Raw genomic sequence first — 16981 nt, forward strand, 5'->3', positions numbered from 1 at the left:
TAAGCGTTACGCTAACCGAGTTTACCCTATAGTGTAAAATAAATACATAAATATGTGCAGGACTAACATCGCGATGATCGTGTGCAGCAAAGTGGATCCTTATTATCGGGTGTCATGTTTGGGTCTGGTTTTGAGAACATATGCATGGCCAGGTATTGCAATTGTTATTAATATTAACTTAAAAAGCGACATCTAGAACTTAAAAAAATCGAGAATAATGTACACGGTAACGATTTCAAAACATTTACCATTAATATTCATTTCTACCTATTTGGCTTGTCACTTATAAGAAATTGAACAAGAACAGGAAAATATGATGTATCTTACCTTCTAACGTCATGTTAACCGGTTCCACAAAACCACTAAATCCGACCCTCACGTTGTTATCATGATCTGTTATGAAGGTCAACCACATAATGTTTTCCTCTGATAAAACACGTATTTCATTATTAAATGGCCCTTGATCGTACAGCAGAATATTTCTTTCGTTTGATACATTCCCATTGCCAACTCTAAGGTAGTCTCCGTAGTCAGTGTTGAAATACTCAATGGTGAGAAGCAGATGCAGACCATCGGGTGCGATGTAAACCTCCTCTTGATGAAGGTTGCATAGATATGATCCAGTATCAGTATTGTGCGACGTTATGTTATGACGTGATGTAACATTGTAAATATCTGGAAAGAAATATGAGGATCCTCAGTTTTCAAATTCAGTTTCCTTCAGTGTTGATTTTACCAATACGGTTCAGTCTATAACAATCCCACATGCTTTAAATCAAAACATTATAAACTGTGCTGCCTTCTTTATCTAATTACTGATGCTATAATTTGTTACCTTTGCTATAATGTGTTACTTATGACATGATGTATTTCTGATGACATTATACGTTCCTTACAACATATTGTGTTACTAAGGACATAATGTGTTCCTTATAACAAAAGGTGTTACCAATGACATTATAAAAATTATAATAAAACGTCTTTTTTTATGACATAATGTGTCACTTATGACAAAATGTATTACTTGTAACATAATTCTTTATCTATGAACTAATGTGTTAATATATTACTTTTATGCGATTCAGTTGTATATGATGTATATATAATATAATGTTTACATATCGTTGTCGACAATTCATCGTGCGGAATTTTGAAATATCATAGTACCGAACTAAACGAAAATTCCGAGTTCACTCAAGCTCTGGCCATGTAGCCCAACACTGAGCACCATCCACGACGACTATATGAAGAATAATCATTGATGGAAAGTTTTTCACACAATTTCAATACAATTTAATAGGCTATATAATGTTCTTGATCTTTCTATAAATTAACTTTCTCTGTTGTATTTTGAAATGAACGTTGAATGTGTCAGGGGTCTTGGGACATGTATTATCCTCCTCAACCCACTCCCGTAAAGTGGGGCAATTAAGGCATCAAACGGTGCATTCTGACGTGTAGCTAGACTATAAATTAGGTGTATTATAGGGTCAAAATTCAAACAAGATCTTTCCTTCAGAGGACCAGAAATAGGGTATTGCTCCACTAGGGGACACAAAGTGGGCTGGGGCCACGGCCCCGTGTGGTATGTTGAAAGTAGGCTCTGCTATAATATTGAGGAAGGTGTATTAAAGCATCTTATATTGTACCGGCCTGGCAGCACGGGCATTATAAAGAAAGTTACACACGAGGCTTAGAAAGATCCAAATACAATATTTATAGTTGTATGTCTATGTTCGAATACAATTCGCAAGATTTCATTTACAGAATTAAAAAAAAAATCAACTAGAGTATGACATGTTTCCATGTTGAAAGGAAGTGAAGGCGGTAGTGAAGAACATAGCATGTGTAGACTCCGGTTGTGTGACCTGATTAATTCACTTTGGTTTTGGCTTTGATTACAAAATGTCTGTATCCTGCTGCTTTAGACGAATCTAGCGGTAACAGTAATTACCGACTTCGCGATCCGTGTTAGTCCTCACCGACTTCTCAATCCGTGGGCCCCTTACAGTTGTGCGAGGTCAGTAAGAGTGACCACATAATGTTCCCTATTGGGAAAGCTAGAAACGAACACGATGTACAACTCAGTGACATATGATGCTATGCCATAGTGCTCTATAAACATAAAAAGCGACTCACCTGAGAGGATAACCCTTTCACGATCAGCCCCATTTGCACAGTTTTCGTGATAATCACAAACAGACCTCTGTGATATACACGCACCGTTTTGACAGTCAAAATCGTTTCCACAATCGAGCTCTAATAGGTAATATTGAAAATATACTTGTAAATTAAATTTAAAAAAAAGTAATATAGGCAGATAAACAATGATTTTGATAAAATGGTCTAAACGTTTTCATTCAATTTCGAAATTGGAAATCGGAGAAGTAAAAATGTCGGTATCAATTGCTGTTACTGTTCTGTCCTTAACGGTATCCGCAAGTTTCCTGCTAAAACTCCCGTTGGAAATGATGATAAATGACACATAATCTCCGATCTTTGACAATTCCGCTGACATGCATTTCAAAATTTTGTAAACACGGAAATGGCTTTGAACATTTTGAATATAAAGGTCAGCGTGGAAGTCACTATGGGTGTAGCCATTCCATTTGCGACAGTATAACGAGTATGGAGGCTCGGTATAGATTTGGTAATTAAAAAGGATTTACGAAAAAATGAGCCATACGAATTATTACAGAAAATAAATTCAGATAGAGGCAACAAACTTCGGGTTTTCCATAAATCGTTAACTGTCCAAGAAACTGAACCAACGCCCGGTTTGCAAAACGAAGTGAGGCATCCAGTGGTGTAGCAAGAAACAACAGAGTGCCGTTGTAGAAATACGAAGGGACCCGAAGGAGAGTTCGCATTACTCTCTATAATTACTCCAAGGAAGCACGCGAGAGCATCTTAGATATTTGACTGTTCTAGATACCCGGATATGGTACTCTTAAGTGTTCTCTGTGAGGGATTGGACGACAGATTAAAGAATGAGTCCGTCTTGAAACCTAGATGAATAAGCAATGTGCCTTAAAGAGTAATGGGGCCTACTGGGTTTACTGACTGCACATTTATTATCAATACTATTCGCTTCAAGTCTTGCTTGGTTACGTTCTCTAAGGTTCTGGTCTACGACTCAGCTCAAGCGAGTACCCCGTGGCGGCCACCGTGGCCTAGCTACTGACCATGTTGAGATTGAGGGTTTTTCTCCAGATAAATTACTGCATTTACGGTCAACCGCAAAGAAGTTCTAACCGACCAGGTATTTTTTCTAAACTCTTATTAATGGACAATTCTAGAAAAGTCCCCATCATAAGCACCCTATGTGGTAATTTGGCCAACAGCTATGCTACTTGACAAGCAATCCCCTGAAGTTGGCATATGAAACCACCTGCAACTTGGCAACCCTATTGAGATCTTTCAGACGTATGTTGCAGTGCAAAGTGCATACAAAGTCTTTCCAAAGGTGGTATCGATCGACTGCGAGACCAAGCAGAGTTTTTAGATGGACATTAGTGACTCGTTTTAACAAAATAAGCCCGCAAACGGTCATTTCTTTTATATAGTACAGCAGAAGAGGCGAAATGAAATTAATTCCGATTGTGTACACTGTTATTAGCTAAGAATGCAGGGATGGGGCAAGTGTACATGAAGCTGTGTCATTATTTAGATAGTTTTTGTCCGTTCTTAGTAAGCACCAACACATATGTCAGAAAGAGGAATTGCTCGTAAACGACAGTAGGGTCCGGGCAAACTTCCGAGAGGTGCAACGTATTTCTTGGTCCCTCGTTGAGAGTTTAAAGTACAAGAAAAAATGTCAGAGAGGGGAATTACTGTGATATGTTGATAACTTGGACTGGTTGTTTAGCCCCCCCCCACCCCATGTCAAAGTAAAACTTCAAAATTCACTGAAACAACTACCAGTCTGTCCTAAGCTTGATTGAGAACGTAACTTGGGTAGGATCAACAAATCAATACAAGCGCAGGACCACCAACCATTGAAAAATATGTTTACCGTATTAGCTTCGAATGATACCTCCAACGTAACAGTTACCAGAGCGAACATCACATGTCTTTCAGACCATGAAACAGACGAGAACGTTTTTTTAACATGGGCACACTAACTGCAGTAAGAAGGGAAGGGTCACTTTTTGACCTTCAACATGCATAGGGAAGTCGTAATATCTCACCCCTTCCTAATTCATTGATAAAGTACGGGCGGGGGGGGGGGGAGCAATTGTACAATAGTTTAGACACAATTTCAAAAGTATAATTGAGTAAATTTCTTATACCCCATCATGCCCATTACCTAGACAGATCCAGGATTTTTGTTTCACTTCCATTCATATTTTGTCAGCAAAAATCAAATGGAAAACACGGTTACTCGAAAACAAAATGTAAATTTATGTATATTTGACGGGAAATATGAGGAGCTGAGTTCTGCATGGTAAATGATTATCTTTTTTGATTATCATCTATCGCTGGTTATGCTGTTGCTAGAGGAGCTTCGAGCCGCCGGATGTGGACTGGGCCTCACCAGCTGGTATCATTGAAAGCCAATGTGCCAAGAACCATGAATTTATATATGGTATTAGGAGTCGGTGTTACGGCTCTGAAGAAATAATTTGTAAATAATTGCATGATATTATGAGAAAATAAGAATAGGAAAGTATGATTTATCTTACCATCTAACGTCGTGGTAACTGGTTCCACGAAACCTCTGAAACCGGTAGAACTATATCTGCTATCCGATGTGAAGGTTAACCACAGAACGTTTTCCTCTGATAAAACACGTATTTCATGATTAAATGTCCCTTGATCGTACAGTACATTTCTTTCGTTTGATATATTTCCATTGCCAACTCTAAGGTAGTCTCCGTAGTTAGTGTTGAAAGACTCAATGGTGAGAAGCAGATGCAGACCATCGGGTGCGATGTAAACCTCCTCTTGATGAAGGTTGCATGGATATGTTCCAGAATCATCATCATTGTATGAATTTATGTTACGTCGGGCCGTAACATTCCAAACATCTACAACGAAAAACGGATCCTCTGCTTCTGATCTTTGTGTTGTTCACATAAGGTAAACTTACTTTTCATTGACGTTATTGGGAATATATTTTACTTTTATCAAATTGATTTAAAATTCCTGACATAACTACATTAAAAATGACATTAAGCCCTCCTAAACATCATTTGCAGAACTTATGGGATATGAATATTTCAGAACATTGGCTGTTGCCTCATAATGACTAATAAAAATGTTTAAACTTGTTTTTCAATTAAACCGTTTTTCACAAAATTGCGTATCGCAACATAAATGAATAAAATAACATACTAGCACTTTTTACAAGTGTGTGTAATAGATGAAAAGTTTCAAAATACAAAAATTACTTGATCAGGGATAGACTCTTTCAATTTGTTATTAGGGTAATTTTACTATATGGTGTTCTTTTTTAATTTAGTGTTTGGAATAGCGTATCTCCGTGTTCAGCAGAATAACAACATGGACGCAACATATCATAAAAAAACAAGGAAAATAAATTTAGACATGATTCAATTGTAAGGGGTATACTTATCTTAAACTCAGAGCTACATTAGATTCCTGTACACCAAGGTTGGATACTATATGATCGATATTGATCAAACGTCTTTCAATTTAAGCCACTGTGATACACCGCACAATAGCACGTAGAATGATAAGAAAAAAACTGTAACGACCAGCCAGAGGTGTAATATAATGACGCTGCTTAATTCATTCAGCCAGCACATTTCACTGACACGGCATCATGCATCGTCAACATATGTGAGAGACCTACCAATAATGTAGACACTATGGACAATGCATTTCTACACGGCAATTGTTTCCCCTCTATATTTTTAATATGAAATATATCATCATTTAAGGTTTAAACATGAAATCTGCGTAAACACAAAAAGCAGGAAATACGTCGAAAAAACTATACCTGAAATCACCATTAGCTCAAAATCTTTGTTATTTGCACAAATTGGCTGATTTCGTGAGTCTGTGTCACAACGAGAAGCAGTGGGTATACACGCTCCGTTTTGACAGTTGAACTCATTTCCACAATCGAAATCTGAAGTTAAAAAGAAGACAAAGAAGAAAGTCTAACATTATGGCACCTTATGGCACTAAATTGATCTCCCAAACCACACTTTGCCCTCAAAAATTCGAACTGCAATCGACCCCGAAATTATGCGTTGCGTACGAAATAAATGACAGGGACTTTTACATGCGCAAGGAAAAAGAGAGGGAGAAGGAGAAGGAGAAGGAGAAGGGGAAGAGCTAGGGGGAAGAGGTGGAGGGAGAGGTAGAGGGAGAGGTGGAGGAAAAGGTGGGGGAGAGGTGGAGGGAGAGGGAAAGGAGACAGGGAGAAGGAGATGGGGAAGAGCTGGAGGGAAGAGGTGGAGGAAGAGGTAGAGGTGGAGGGAGAGGTGGAGGGAAAGGTGGAGGGAGAGAGAATGGAGAGAGAAGGAGACAACACTTTTGAACGATCTTACCATCGGATGTTATATTAACAGGTTGAACAATTCCCTTATAACCTTTCTTGGTTGTCCCGTGATTCGTTGTAAATCTCATCCAAATACTGTTTCCCTCTGATAAATATCGTAGTTCGTTGATATACGGTCCTCCTGAAAAGTTCATTGCAGTGCTGCCACCTATGATGTTTCCGTCTCCAATCGCCAAAAAGTCACAACAACTTTCGGTATTGATTTCAATTATGTTTAGTAGAAGGTGGAGTCCTTCTGGGCCTATGAAGATCGTTTCTTCAACAAGGTTGTTCTGATAATCTCCATTCCCAAAGTTCTGAGACTTGAAGTTGTAAGGAGTACTAACGTATACAGTACCTGAACAAATGAACAATTTATCATTTATACATTTTTCATATTCGAACATTCTAAGCTACTAACAAAATATTTACTACACACTGCAGTAACGTCAAAATAGTTACAATCTTGTGTGTACTTTTTTGTTAATTTCGTTGAGTACTCAAAACATGATTGGAACAATCCGAAACTCATTTTAATAAGTAAACTGTGAATACTTAAATGAGAAAATCACTACTTATTTTCAAAATGGTCGTAAGTCATGACAGTTCTTCCATTCACATTACACTTAACATGTCAAGTTTGACATCACAAACACCATTTGTTAAAAAAAAACAATGGTGGCTGTTTAGCGTTGCGAGGTTTTCGTAAATTTTAAAAGAAAATCAACCATAATTATTTCACCCGATACACATAGAGAACACAGTTACTACTGTAAATCTTACAGTTTTGTACCACATTAAAGACTGGATCGTGCTATAATTCAGTAGCATTGCTATTAGGATTGCAGTAAGAACTGAGGATATGTGTGAATCCAACAAATCCAGTTGTTTGGGATTTGTTGGAATTACAAATATCCTCAGTCGTTATTGTAAAGTTAATAGCACCTGCTACCGATTTATCAGCACGATCCAGTAATTACTGTGGTACAAAAATTTATATTTACGGTAGTTACTGTAATCTCTGTGTGAATCGGCTGGTTATTTTGGTAACAGTAACGTTCAAGAGAGCGTTCTATGTAAATGTTTGGTTTTGTTTTTGTAAATTACTAATCATTTGTACAAGTTAAACTTATTTCTATCATAAAAAATACGTCATATTTGTAAATCTAAAAACTAAGAGCGTCTGATATCCTTTACAAGGTTCGTCATACTAATCATATGCATGCTGACACTAACCCGTTTTTAAAAAAAATATATTTCTGATTGCAATGAAAAATGAGACAATAATGTGAAGTGCGTAAGAGCTGCATATCTCGCCGATGGGGATAATATATTCTAAAACACTTGTTAACACAAAGAAACCTAATGGTAATGTATGATGAACTGACCTCTTTAATATTACACTGTTGCACAGTAACCTTTGAGCTAGGTTTACGTGCATACTGTCAAATGGTTAACGCGTTTACGCTGCAAAATAAAGATCGCACATTGCCATATTTACATTACTAAAAGCTAACATTGTCTGGATATGACAGTATGAGTAGAACACTTCATAGCCATTGCAAGGAATACATCTGATTACAAAACGATTTGGACCAAGTAGGCTATCATGTTGGGAAGTTATTTATTGGCATATACACTATAAATAATAGATACATCGCAGCTTTCAGCTTGTATTAGATCGGACGATTAAACATTCATCACTATCGCCGATGCAATGCAAACATACAGTGGTTATAATTCATGATGTAAGACTGATAATACCAATAAATTTGCTTATTTTGGAATGTCGGTAAGAACGACTAGTCAGTAAGAATCTTTTACAAAGTCATTTATTTTACAATACCAACAATGTAACGAAGGGTTTATAATAATGGATTGACATGAATGTCGTAAACAAAGATTGAAAGGTTACTCTTGAATTTGATACGTGGCTTTTGTCATGCCTATAGAAACTTGGCGGGCATCGGTACAGCTGTACCTAGATGGAAAATGTAGTCGTTTACAATGCCTAAATTAATTAAAATTTTAGTTACATTGCCAAAGATATATTATTAGCGTATTCATAATTCCTGGATCTCTTATTTGTTACCTATCCTATACAACCAAACAAACAATTGTAAATTTCAAGACGTTCGAACATGTTCTATACCGCACAATTAACGCTATAGTTGAACTGTCATTTCAATTATGTTACGAGAGAGAGAGTTACGGAAGACTTCTTACAATAACTACATTAATTGTTGTCATTCGACTGATGCAGGCATTTGCATTACACATTTGTAAGCCATGTCACGTTGACTGCTTTAATGGATGTCAACATTTGTCGAATTAGCTAGCAAAAGATGCTAGCAAACGATTCATCGTTAGGAGTTTCGTCTGACAGTGTGCGACAACCGCGAACATAACGTTAGCTATTAGCATTAATTTGGATGGGAAAACAACAGTTCGTAGAGTGTTTGCAGAACATGGCACCAGTTACTTTGGTTTACCGGATGCCTACCGTCCCGCTTAACTAGGTAGACATAGAATAAGTTGATGGACACCGCGGTAGCTAAGTCTTGGAGACAAAAACTGTAAAGAAAAACGTTTGTTATAAATTCCGAACGAGAGAGCTTCTATACATGTTTTACATAAAAGCAACCATTAGAACAGAAGTTTAACCTTGAAGAAATATATCTTCTACAGAAAAAAAGTTAAGTGTACATTTTTAACAAAACCGTGCAAGCAAATGTAGAACGTATATTCCTTTACATGCAAAACAAATGTAAAGTATTCTCTTAGAAATATCCCATGGTATGTTCCCCTCAATTTACATTTCGTTTGATTCTGACTATCTTCATATCAGTATAAAAAATGTGCTTTCTTTTTAGAAAAGGTTAGGATTTTAAAACACGGTTAATATTTTTCCTGCTTTCTGAATTTCATAAAATTGGTTCAAAGATTTACCATTCTGAAAATTGAAAATTGTATAAGTATGAAACAGATGGAAAAAATAAACATATGAATTTAAATTAAATTTTGCATTAACAGCTTTAATTGACCAACCGAAGTAAAACATATCAATATCAGTGAAACTATTTACATTTTGTTGTAAACGTATTACACTAAACAAATTCTTAAAAAGGAAACACACACATTTACAACTCTGGCATATGTGACATTCATAAGACGTTACCATAACTTTAAAGGATACACGATTAGTCAGTGGGTTCCCATTTCACTGTTGATATTGTTTAATAATCAATAATGCTTCAAAATCAACCAATACTTTTTTCAAGATGCTTTCAACCATGCTTTTCGACAGAAAATGTTTTTGAACCTAACGTGCGTTATTTTTTTTTTTAATTCACATGAATTGTTATAATGCCAAAAGACATTTGAGAAGGAAGCTCATAGGAGCATACCAGTGTTCTGTTGAATGCATAGCAAAGTTTTCATATGTAAGTCATGTATATGCCAGTAACAACCAACAAATTTACATACATGGCATGTACGAATCCAAAATCCAAAAGATAAAAACTAAAGATCACAAAACTGAATACTGCTACTCACCGATGGGAATAATATTTGCTATGAAAATCGCACAAATCAAAAGAAAACTTGGATGTAATTTTTTAGTGACTTCCATCTTTAATGTTACGGAGATGCCAAATACCCAATTTTTTCCACTAGGTTAACAATCAGGCATGGAATTTGTACTGCCAATTGTCCCCTGAACAGCAATAAATATACCACTGTGTCATATCGTACATTTATCACATTTGTTTGCAAACGGTTATATTTACAGTTCACTTTATGCTCTTCTTACTTCTTTCTCTGATTACGGAACTCAGCATCATAGTTCCTTATCCACGACAGACTGACACCCCTGGTAACTGCTGTCTCCCATTTCATCATAAATATTGCTTGATAGGGTTGAAATGGCATTAATAGGCATATGCCACACATCGTTATCCTTTTATGCTTATGAAACAACTAATAAGTGTGAACGAAAACGGTGACTTTGGATGGCATTTATAAATTACTTGAAATTAAGTTTTTATTGACAAAATTAGAAAGAAAGCAAAACTTTCCATATCGCGAATTAACGTTTTTTGAAATTGTTAGTTTAATTGAATAAAAAAAAACAGTTTCACATAATATATATATATTTTTGGCAATAGGGACTCGTTAGGGTTATTACTATTAAAAGAGATCAAATCAGCTGACACTCAATTAAATGGCGATTTAGTGGCTAGCTTTGACAAGGTATTGGTGTGGCGCTGCACAGTGGCGACATCCTGTTAGCAAAACTCGGTGTTCAACTCACATTTTATCATGGATATTTGTCGTTTTAATATTTTGTTTGGTGGTAGGTGCTGTTATATGTTCAAAGTGGTGTATGTTGTGTTCTTTTTCGTGCTTTTGACTCTCCCTGGAGCATTTTCTAATGATGTTGGCCTTGTATCGAGGCCTACTTACAGCGCTGCTGAACTCATACGGCTACAGCCTAAGCGGATGCTTAGGCCGTTTGATTACGACTATTACCCAAAGGACATAAAGAAGCGTAAAAGAGGTAGGAAAGGTGGCGTACGAGCTCGTTTAAGACGTGTAAGTCATAACACCCCTCTACCCTCGATTATACTCGGGAACGTCAGTTCCCTTCAGAATAAAATTGACGAACTTTTAATCTCAACGCGAGGTAAGCATGAGTTCCACGACTCCAATGTCATGTGCTGAGACGTGGCTTAACCCGAACATACCCGACAGTGCAGTTGACATTGATAATTTTACTCCTATCAGGGCGGATCATTCTCACAACTCCGGAAAATCTAAGGGAGGTGGTGTTTGTCTTTAATTTAATAATCACTGGTGCAATAATTACGTTGTAAAGGAGAAGTTCTGCTGTGAAGATATTGAATTACTCACCGTCGGACTGCGGCCATTTTACCTTCCCCGGGAATTTAACCAGTTGTTCATCACTGTTGTTTATGTTCACCCGAAGGCGAATAATAGTAGAGCGATTGAAGCCCTTTCTGATAGAATCCAGAATATCAACACATCAAATCCTGAGGCTGTACAACTTATAATGGGAGAGTTCAATAAATGTGACTTTAGTTATCCTAACTTTGTACAGTACATTGACAAATGTACAAGAAGGAATGCTATCCTAGATAAATGTTTTGGCAACGTTTAAACTCAATTCAAGGTCAAACTCTGCTCACCCCTTGGGAATTCCGATCACAATACCATGTACTTACTTCCACTTTACAGACAGAGGGTCAAACAAAAGAAACCGATTAAGACTACATACCATGAGTGGTCGGATGAAGTCACTGAGACGTTGCGTGGGTGCTTTGAAAGCACCGACTGGGGCGTGTTTCAAGATGACGACACCAACAATAGGGTTACAGCTGTCAGTGAATACATTAACTTTTGTGTTGAATCCATTGTACCAACTAAAACAAGATGGGTATTCCCGAACAGTAAACCGTGGTTATCTAAGGATTTGAAGGTATTGATGAAACAGAAACACGTGGCCTACCATAACAAAGATTACGAAACAGCGAGAACTCGTCAAAGGGAAATTAAAAGAGAAATCAAACGGTGTAAATATCAGTATGGAAAGAAACTTGAACGTAAATTTCAGTGCAACGATAGTCGAGCGGCGTGGAAAGTCATGTCCACCATCACTGGTCATAAACTGAAAAAGTCAGACACTGCACATGCTACTATGGACTTCATTAATGAACTCAATCAGTTTTATTGTAGATTTGACGAGATCGATTTTAATGAAGAACAGCTTTCTCTTCGTGCAATTCTATTTGATAAGTGCAATGATTTAAACAGGGTTATTTTATCAGTTGACGAGGTCCATACGCTATTTTCTCGGGTAAATGTACATAAAGCTAGCGGACCGGATCGTATTAGTAACAAAGTAATTAAGTTATGCTCTGCCCAGTTAGCTCCCATCTTTACTGAAATTTTTCAAGATACAATTGATACTGGTGAGATCCCTGTTATTTGGAAAACATCTGCAATCACCCCAGTTCCAAAATCACGTACAGTCATTACCTTAAATGATTATCGTCCAGTGGCACTTACTTCTACCGTAATGAAATGTCTCGAAAAATTTATCCTTAGGACTTTGTTAAATGAGAGTGGCGTTACCATAGATCCCATGCAATTTGCATATAGAGCTAATAGAAGTGTTGATGACGCAGTCCTATTGTTTTTGCGTAAATTTTTCAACACTTGGAAACTCCAAATTCTTTTGTTAGGGCTACATTTGTTGACTTTTCGAGTGCCTTCAACTCCATTCAGCCGCACTTACTAATTAATAAACTGTTAGCTATGGGTGTAAATTGCAGGTTACTGTTGTGGATTTTAAACTATTTAAGAGACAGACCACAGTTTGTTAAATTAAATGGCATTTGCTCTGATGTTCGATCCGTTAGTACTGGTGCCCCCCAGGGATGCTGTCTATCTCCTGTCCTTTTCTGCTTATACACTAACGATTGCAGAAGTAAACACGATGTCTGTTCTATTATTAAATATGCTGATGATACAGTGATAACCGGTTACCTGCACAACGATGTTGTTGCTCCGTATGAGAAGGAAATCGAGGATTTTGTTACTTGGTGCAACCAAAACTACCTAAAATTGAATGGCAAAAAACTAAGGAGATAGTATTTGACTTCAGAAAACAGCCACATGATCATGCTCAAATCAGGGTTAATGATGAGATTGTCGAAAAGGTGCACCACTATAAATATCTTGGTACTATCATTGAGTGTAAACTTAACTTCAAAGACCAGGTTGATGCAATTAGATCAAAAGCTTGCCAACGATTGTACTTTTTACGTAAACTGAAATATTTTAATGTCGACAACACTATTCATTTACTTTTTTACCAGTCAGTGATACAAAGCGTGCTGACTTTTAGTATTATTTGTTTTTACGGGCTGCTTACAAAGGATTCTTCGATTAAATTAGAGAAGGTTGTAAGGCCTGCCAGCCGTACTATTGGGAGGGATATTTGTTTAAAAACTATTTACGAACTCTACATTGATATGGTGCACCAGAAAACCCATGGAATATTAAAAGACCATACACATCCTCTTTTCGAAATCTATGTATTCTGCCGTTCAGGCAGCAGACTTCGCATGCCACGGTCTAAGCATAACAGATTCAGGTTTCCTTTTGTACCCAGTTCTGTTTCTCTTTTCAACCTGAGGGCTGTTAGATGGGTTTCTTTTGTTTTATAATCTTGTTTATATATGTATATATGTGTATATCTTTCTCACATGTGATATTGTTGCTGTTATTATTCTTACCTTTTCATTCAACTTCTCTGTGTTTTGTTTATACTAATATTTTACTGTATTCTGAATGTAACTTTATAACTTTGATTTATATGTGTTTTGCTGCAGGGCGACAAATTTCCATATCCATCCATCCATCCATCCATCCATCCATCCATCCATCCATCCATCCATCCATCCATCCATCCATCCATCCATCCATCCATCCATCCATCCATCCATCCATCCATCCATCCATCCATCCATCCATCCATCCATCCATCCATCCATCCATCCATCCATCCATCCATCCATCCATCCATCCATCCATCCATCCATCCATCCATCCATCCATCCATCCATCCATCCATCCATCCATCCATCCATTGTTCAAATACATTTGATAATATCCTGTATTCATTTAAATGCCTAGTTTTAGAGCTAACAATTACAACTTTCAGTTGTGATACCGTCCTGCATTGAACAAGGGAGTTGTTATGGAAACTCCCTGGTATAACTAGGCAATTTAAACACAGTAAGTTTTCAATGTTAAAAGCGACCATTTGGTCTTTATTCCATTGTGGTTTCGGTCGAGTGGTTTTGCTGAAAAAGAGGAACTTTCATCTGGGATCTAAGCCGTAAAAGCAGACAAAAAGGAGGAAATTCTGTACCCCGTTTCATCCATTGTAGCCTCTCGTTAAGATGTTTTTGAATGCGCTTAACTGTCTCAAGTGGTATCAGTGGCTTAGGCGCGTTAATCTATAAGGCTAACAAAGCTGTCTTTAGATTTTGCTGGGGAAGGAGTTTGCTGATATTGCTGCAAGTTGTATATCCGTTGGATGGGTCCGGATTCCTGTATCATTGGTATCGAGATAGTGATAGCAGTGACGATTAGACGGATATCAATTACACTCGTAATGTAAGCCCGATAGAATGATTAAGAACAATGAAGAAATTATTATTATGTAACAATTATAATAGTTACATTGTTAACGTTTAATAATAATATTCAAGGTAATGAACTTCGTTACATATTTGCCTTCGTGTAAAGGAAAACAATATTTGATCTTGATTCTCTCGTCTGGAGTATTGTCATTATATAGGTCTATGGAGTGGGATCGTAATTGAGCTCAGTGCAAGTATAGCATAAAAATGTATATCCACATGAAACTTTACGTTTATTTTACGTTTATTAGACGTTGCTTTCCTTCTTAAACAAGTAGTCAGTTTAGTACCAGAATGGATACCGACCATTCACCGAAATTGCCAAATATCAAATAGGAAGCACGACTGCATGTCTACATAATTATACAATCTTGCTATGAAGTCATACACAAACTATAACTTTAAAACGTTATTAAAATATCCGGTAGCAGCAACATGACATATTGGGATATAAAAAAAAACTTCCATCTGTAACCAAGGAAGGTATGGCGGGCAACCTACCACAGCGTTACTCATATTTCAGTTGGGACGCACATTTCGGATTCACGTAGCTCATAAGCTGCTTCTCATGAAGTTAAAAAGTGGCATTGAATGGAATTTTAGGCCCTCTAAATATGAAAATAATGTTCGAATTTCTTTTATAAAAATGGTCTGTTTTGGCAACAAAGAGACGAATTATGAGATTATCATTGACTGACAGGTCGTCAAAAGGGCCCCAACAAAGCCACGCATGGTTTTGAAAAGAAATAAAAAAAGTCAGGATTTTGGCCAAAAAATGAGAAAAATCATAAGGGTATAGCCTTAAGAAATGATCAAATTTGGCCGAAAAATGACACTCCTGAAATTTCAGTTGGGACGCACATTTCAGATTCTGGGACGCACAATATCGGATTATGATTTTGTTCGAATTTGGCCAAAATCACGACTTTTTTAATTCTTCCCAAAATTGTACCTGGGGAGTGTGGCGCCCTTTTGATTCCTTTCCATGTGATCAGAGCAGAATAAACAGTCATATTTCGGTGAAAAATGAAATTTAAAAACCATATCTTGACGTGATTTCATATCAAATTTAAATGACTAAAACTTCGTCGAATTCCACTTTTGTTGCGAGAGAAGCGTTCACTTAGGTTCTGGGAACCCGTATAAGTATCCTGAGAGAAATTTGAGAACTTTCATTTTTGGCCGAAATTTGGCAATTTTGTAAGGCTATTATATACCCTCATGATTTATTTCGATTTTGGCCAAAATCACGACTTTTTTAATTCTTCCCAAAATTGTACCTGGGGAGTATGGCGCACTTTTGATTCCTTTCCATGTGATCAGAGCAGAATAAACAGTCATATTTCGGTGAAAAATGAAATTTAAAAACCATATCTTGACGTGATTTCATATCAAATTTAAATGAGTGAAACTTCGTCGAATTCCACTTTTGTCACAAGAGAATTTCAATTTCAATTTTCAATTTCAATTTCTTTATTCCAGTGTAAATGATAACATTTATAAATAGGACACATAAAAAAGTGATACATAAAAGACGTAAACATGTACAAAAATGAAAGCATGAAACAAAAACAAGAAATAAGATAGAGGAATAGAAGTTTTAAAGATTAAAGATTAAAAGGATTATAACAGAGATTCTAAGAACCCATTTTGAATATAAATGGCTGCTCTGTAGATAAATGAGTTCTATAAAGCATAATTCTAAAAGATGGCAAGATAGTAGGATTACGTAGATTGTACTTCCTGATTCTATTGCACAGAGAGATCAACTCGGAGTGAAGTGGGTGATCTTTAGAACTATGTATATTCTTAGCTAGTCTTATGAATTCATTTTTAGCAGCAGTGTTTACTTTACCAACAAGGCTTTCATAGTCGAGATTAAATATTTTGGAGCAGTATTTCAAGAAACTTCTAATTCTTTTCTTGTCCTTTTCAATTAGAAAGTGATACCAGACAGGAACTGCATACACAATCACTGGCAGAATTGATGAGCTGAAAACCTTATCTCTTACATTAGAATGAAAATAAGGAGTAATATATGCCAACGTTGATACAATATAATACACCTTAGACATCGATTTAGATATATGTTTAGTAAAGGTTAACTTGGCGTCAATATCAACTCCTAAGTACATAGTATGAGACACCCGCTCAACAATGGAGCCTTGAACATAAGTTTTCTGATCCCTGGTCTGAATGAGACCTTGATGTTTAATGTTAATGTTTTCAAAAATTATTT

At 36.7% G+C, this 16981-nt stretch overlaps 1 protein-coding gene across 3 annotated transcripts in view; it reads right to left on the reverse strand.

Annotated features, from left to right (window-relative positions):
* The window catches only part of LOC139969106 (uncharacterized), a 113864-nt gene that overhangs the window by 6291 nt on the left and 90592 nt on the right, over positions 1-16981 (reverse strand). Inside the window, exons 1-6 of one of the 3 annotated variants that reach the window (XM_071973888.1) lie at positions 10323-10749; positions 6522-6869; positions 5966-6097; positions 4686-5030; positions 2140-2259; positions 328-675 (exon numbers count right to left, since the gene is read on the reverse strand). In XM_071973888.1, the coding sequence (XP_071829989.1) occupies positions 328-675; positions 2140-2259; positions 4686-5030; positions 5966-6097; positions 6522-6869; positions 10323-10353 (1324 nt within the window). In that variant the 5' untranslated portion in view covers positions 10354-10749. Of the gene's footprint in view, positions 1-327; positions 676-2139; positions 2260-4685; positions 5031-5965; positions 6098-6521; positions 6870-10066; positions 10221-10322; positions 10750-16981 lie in introns of those variants that run through there. The other 2 variants (XM_071973887.1, XM_071973886.1) reach the window with 2 other exon arrangements.

This window comes from Apostichopus japonicus, chromosome 6 (assembly GCF_037975245.1).
Source record: "Apostichopus japonicus isolate 1M-3 chromosome 6, ASM3797524v1, whole genome shotgun sequence".
NCBI classification, from domain to species: domain Eukaryota; kingdom Metazoa; phylum Echinodermata; class Holothuroidea; order Aspidochirotida; family Stichopodidae; genus Apostichopus; species Apostichopus japonicus.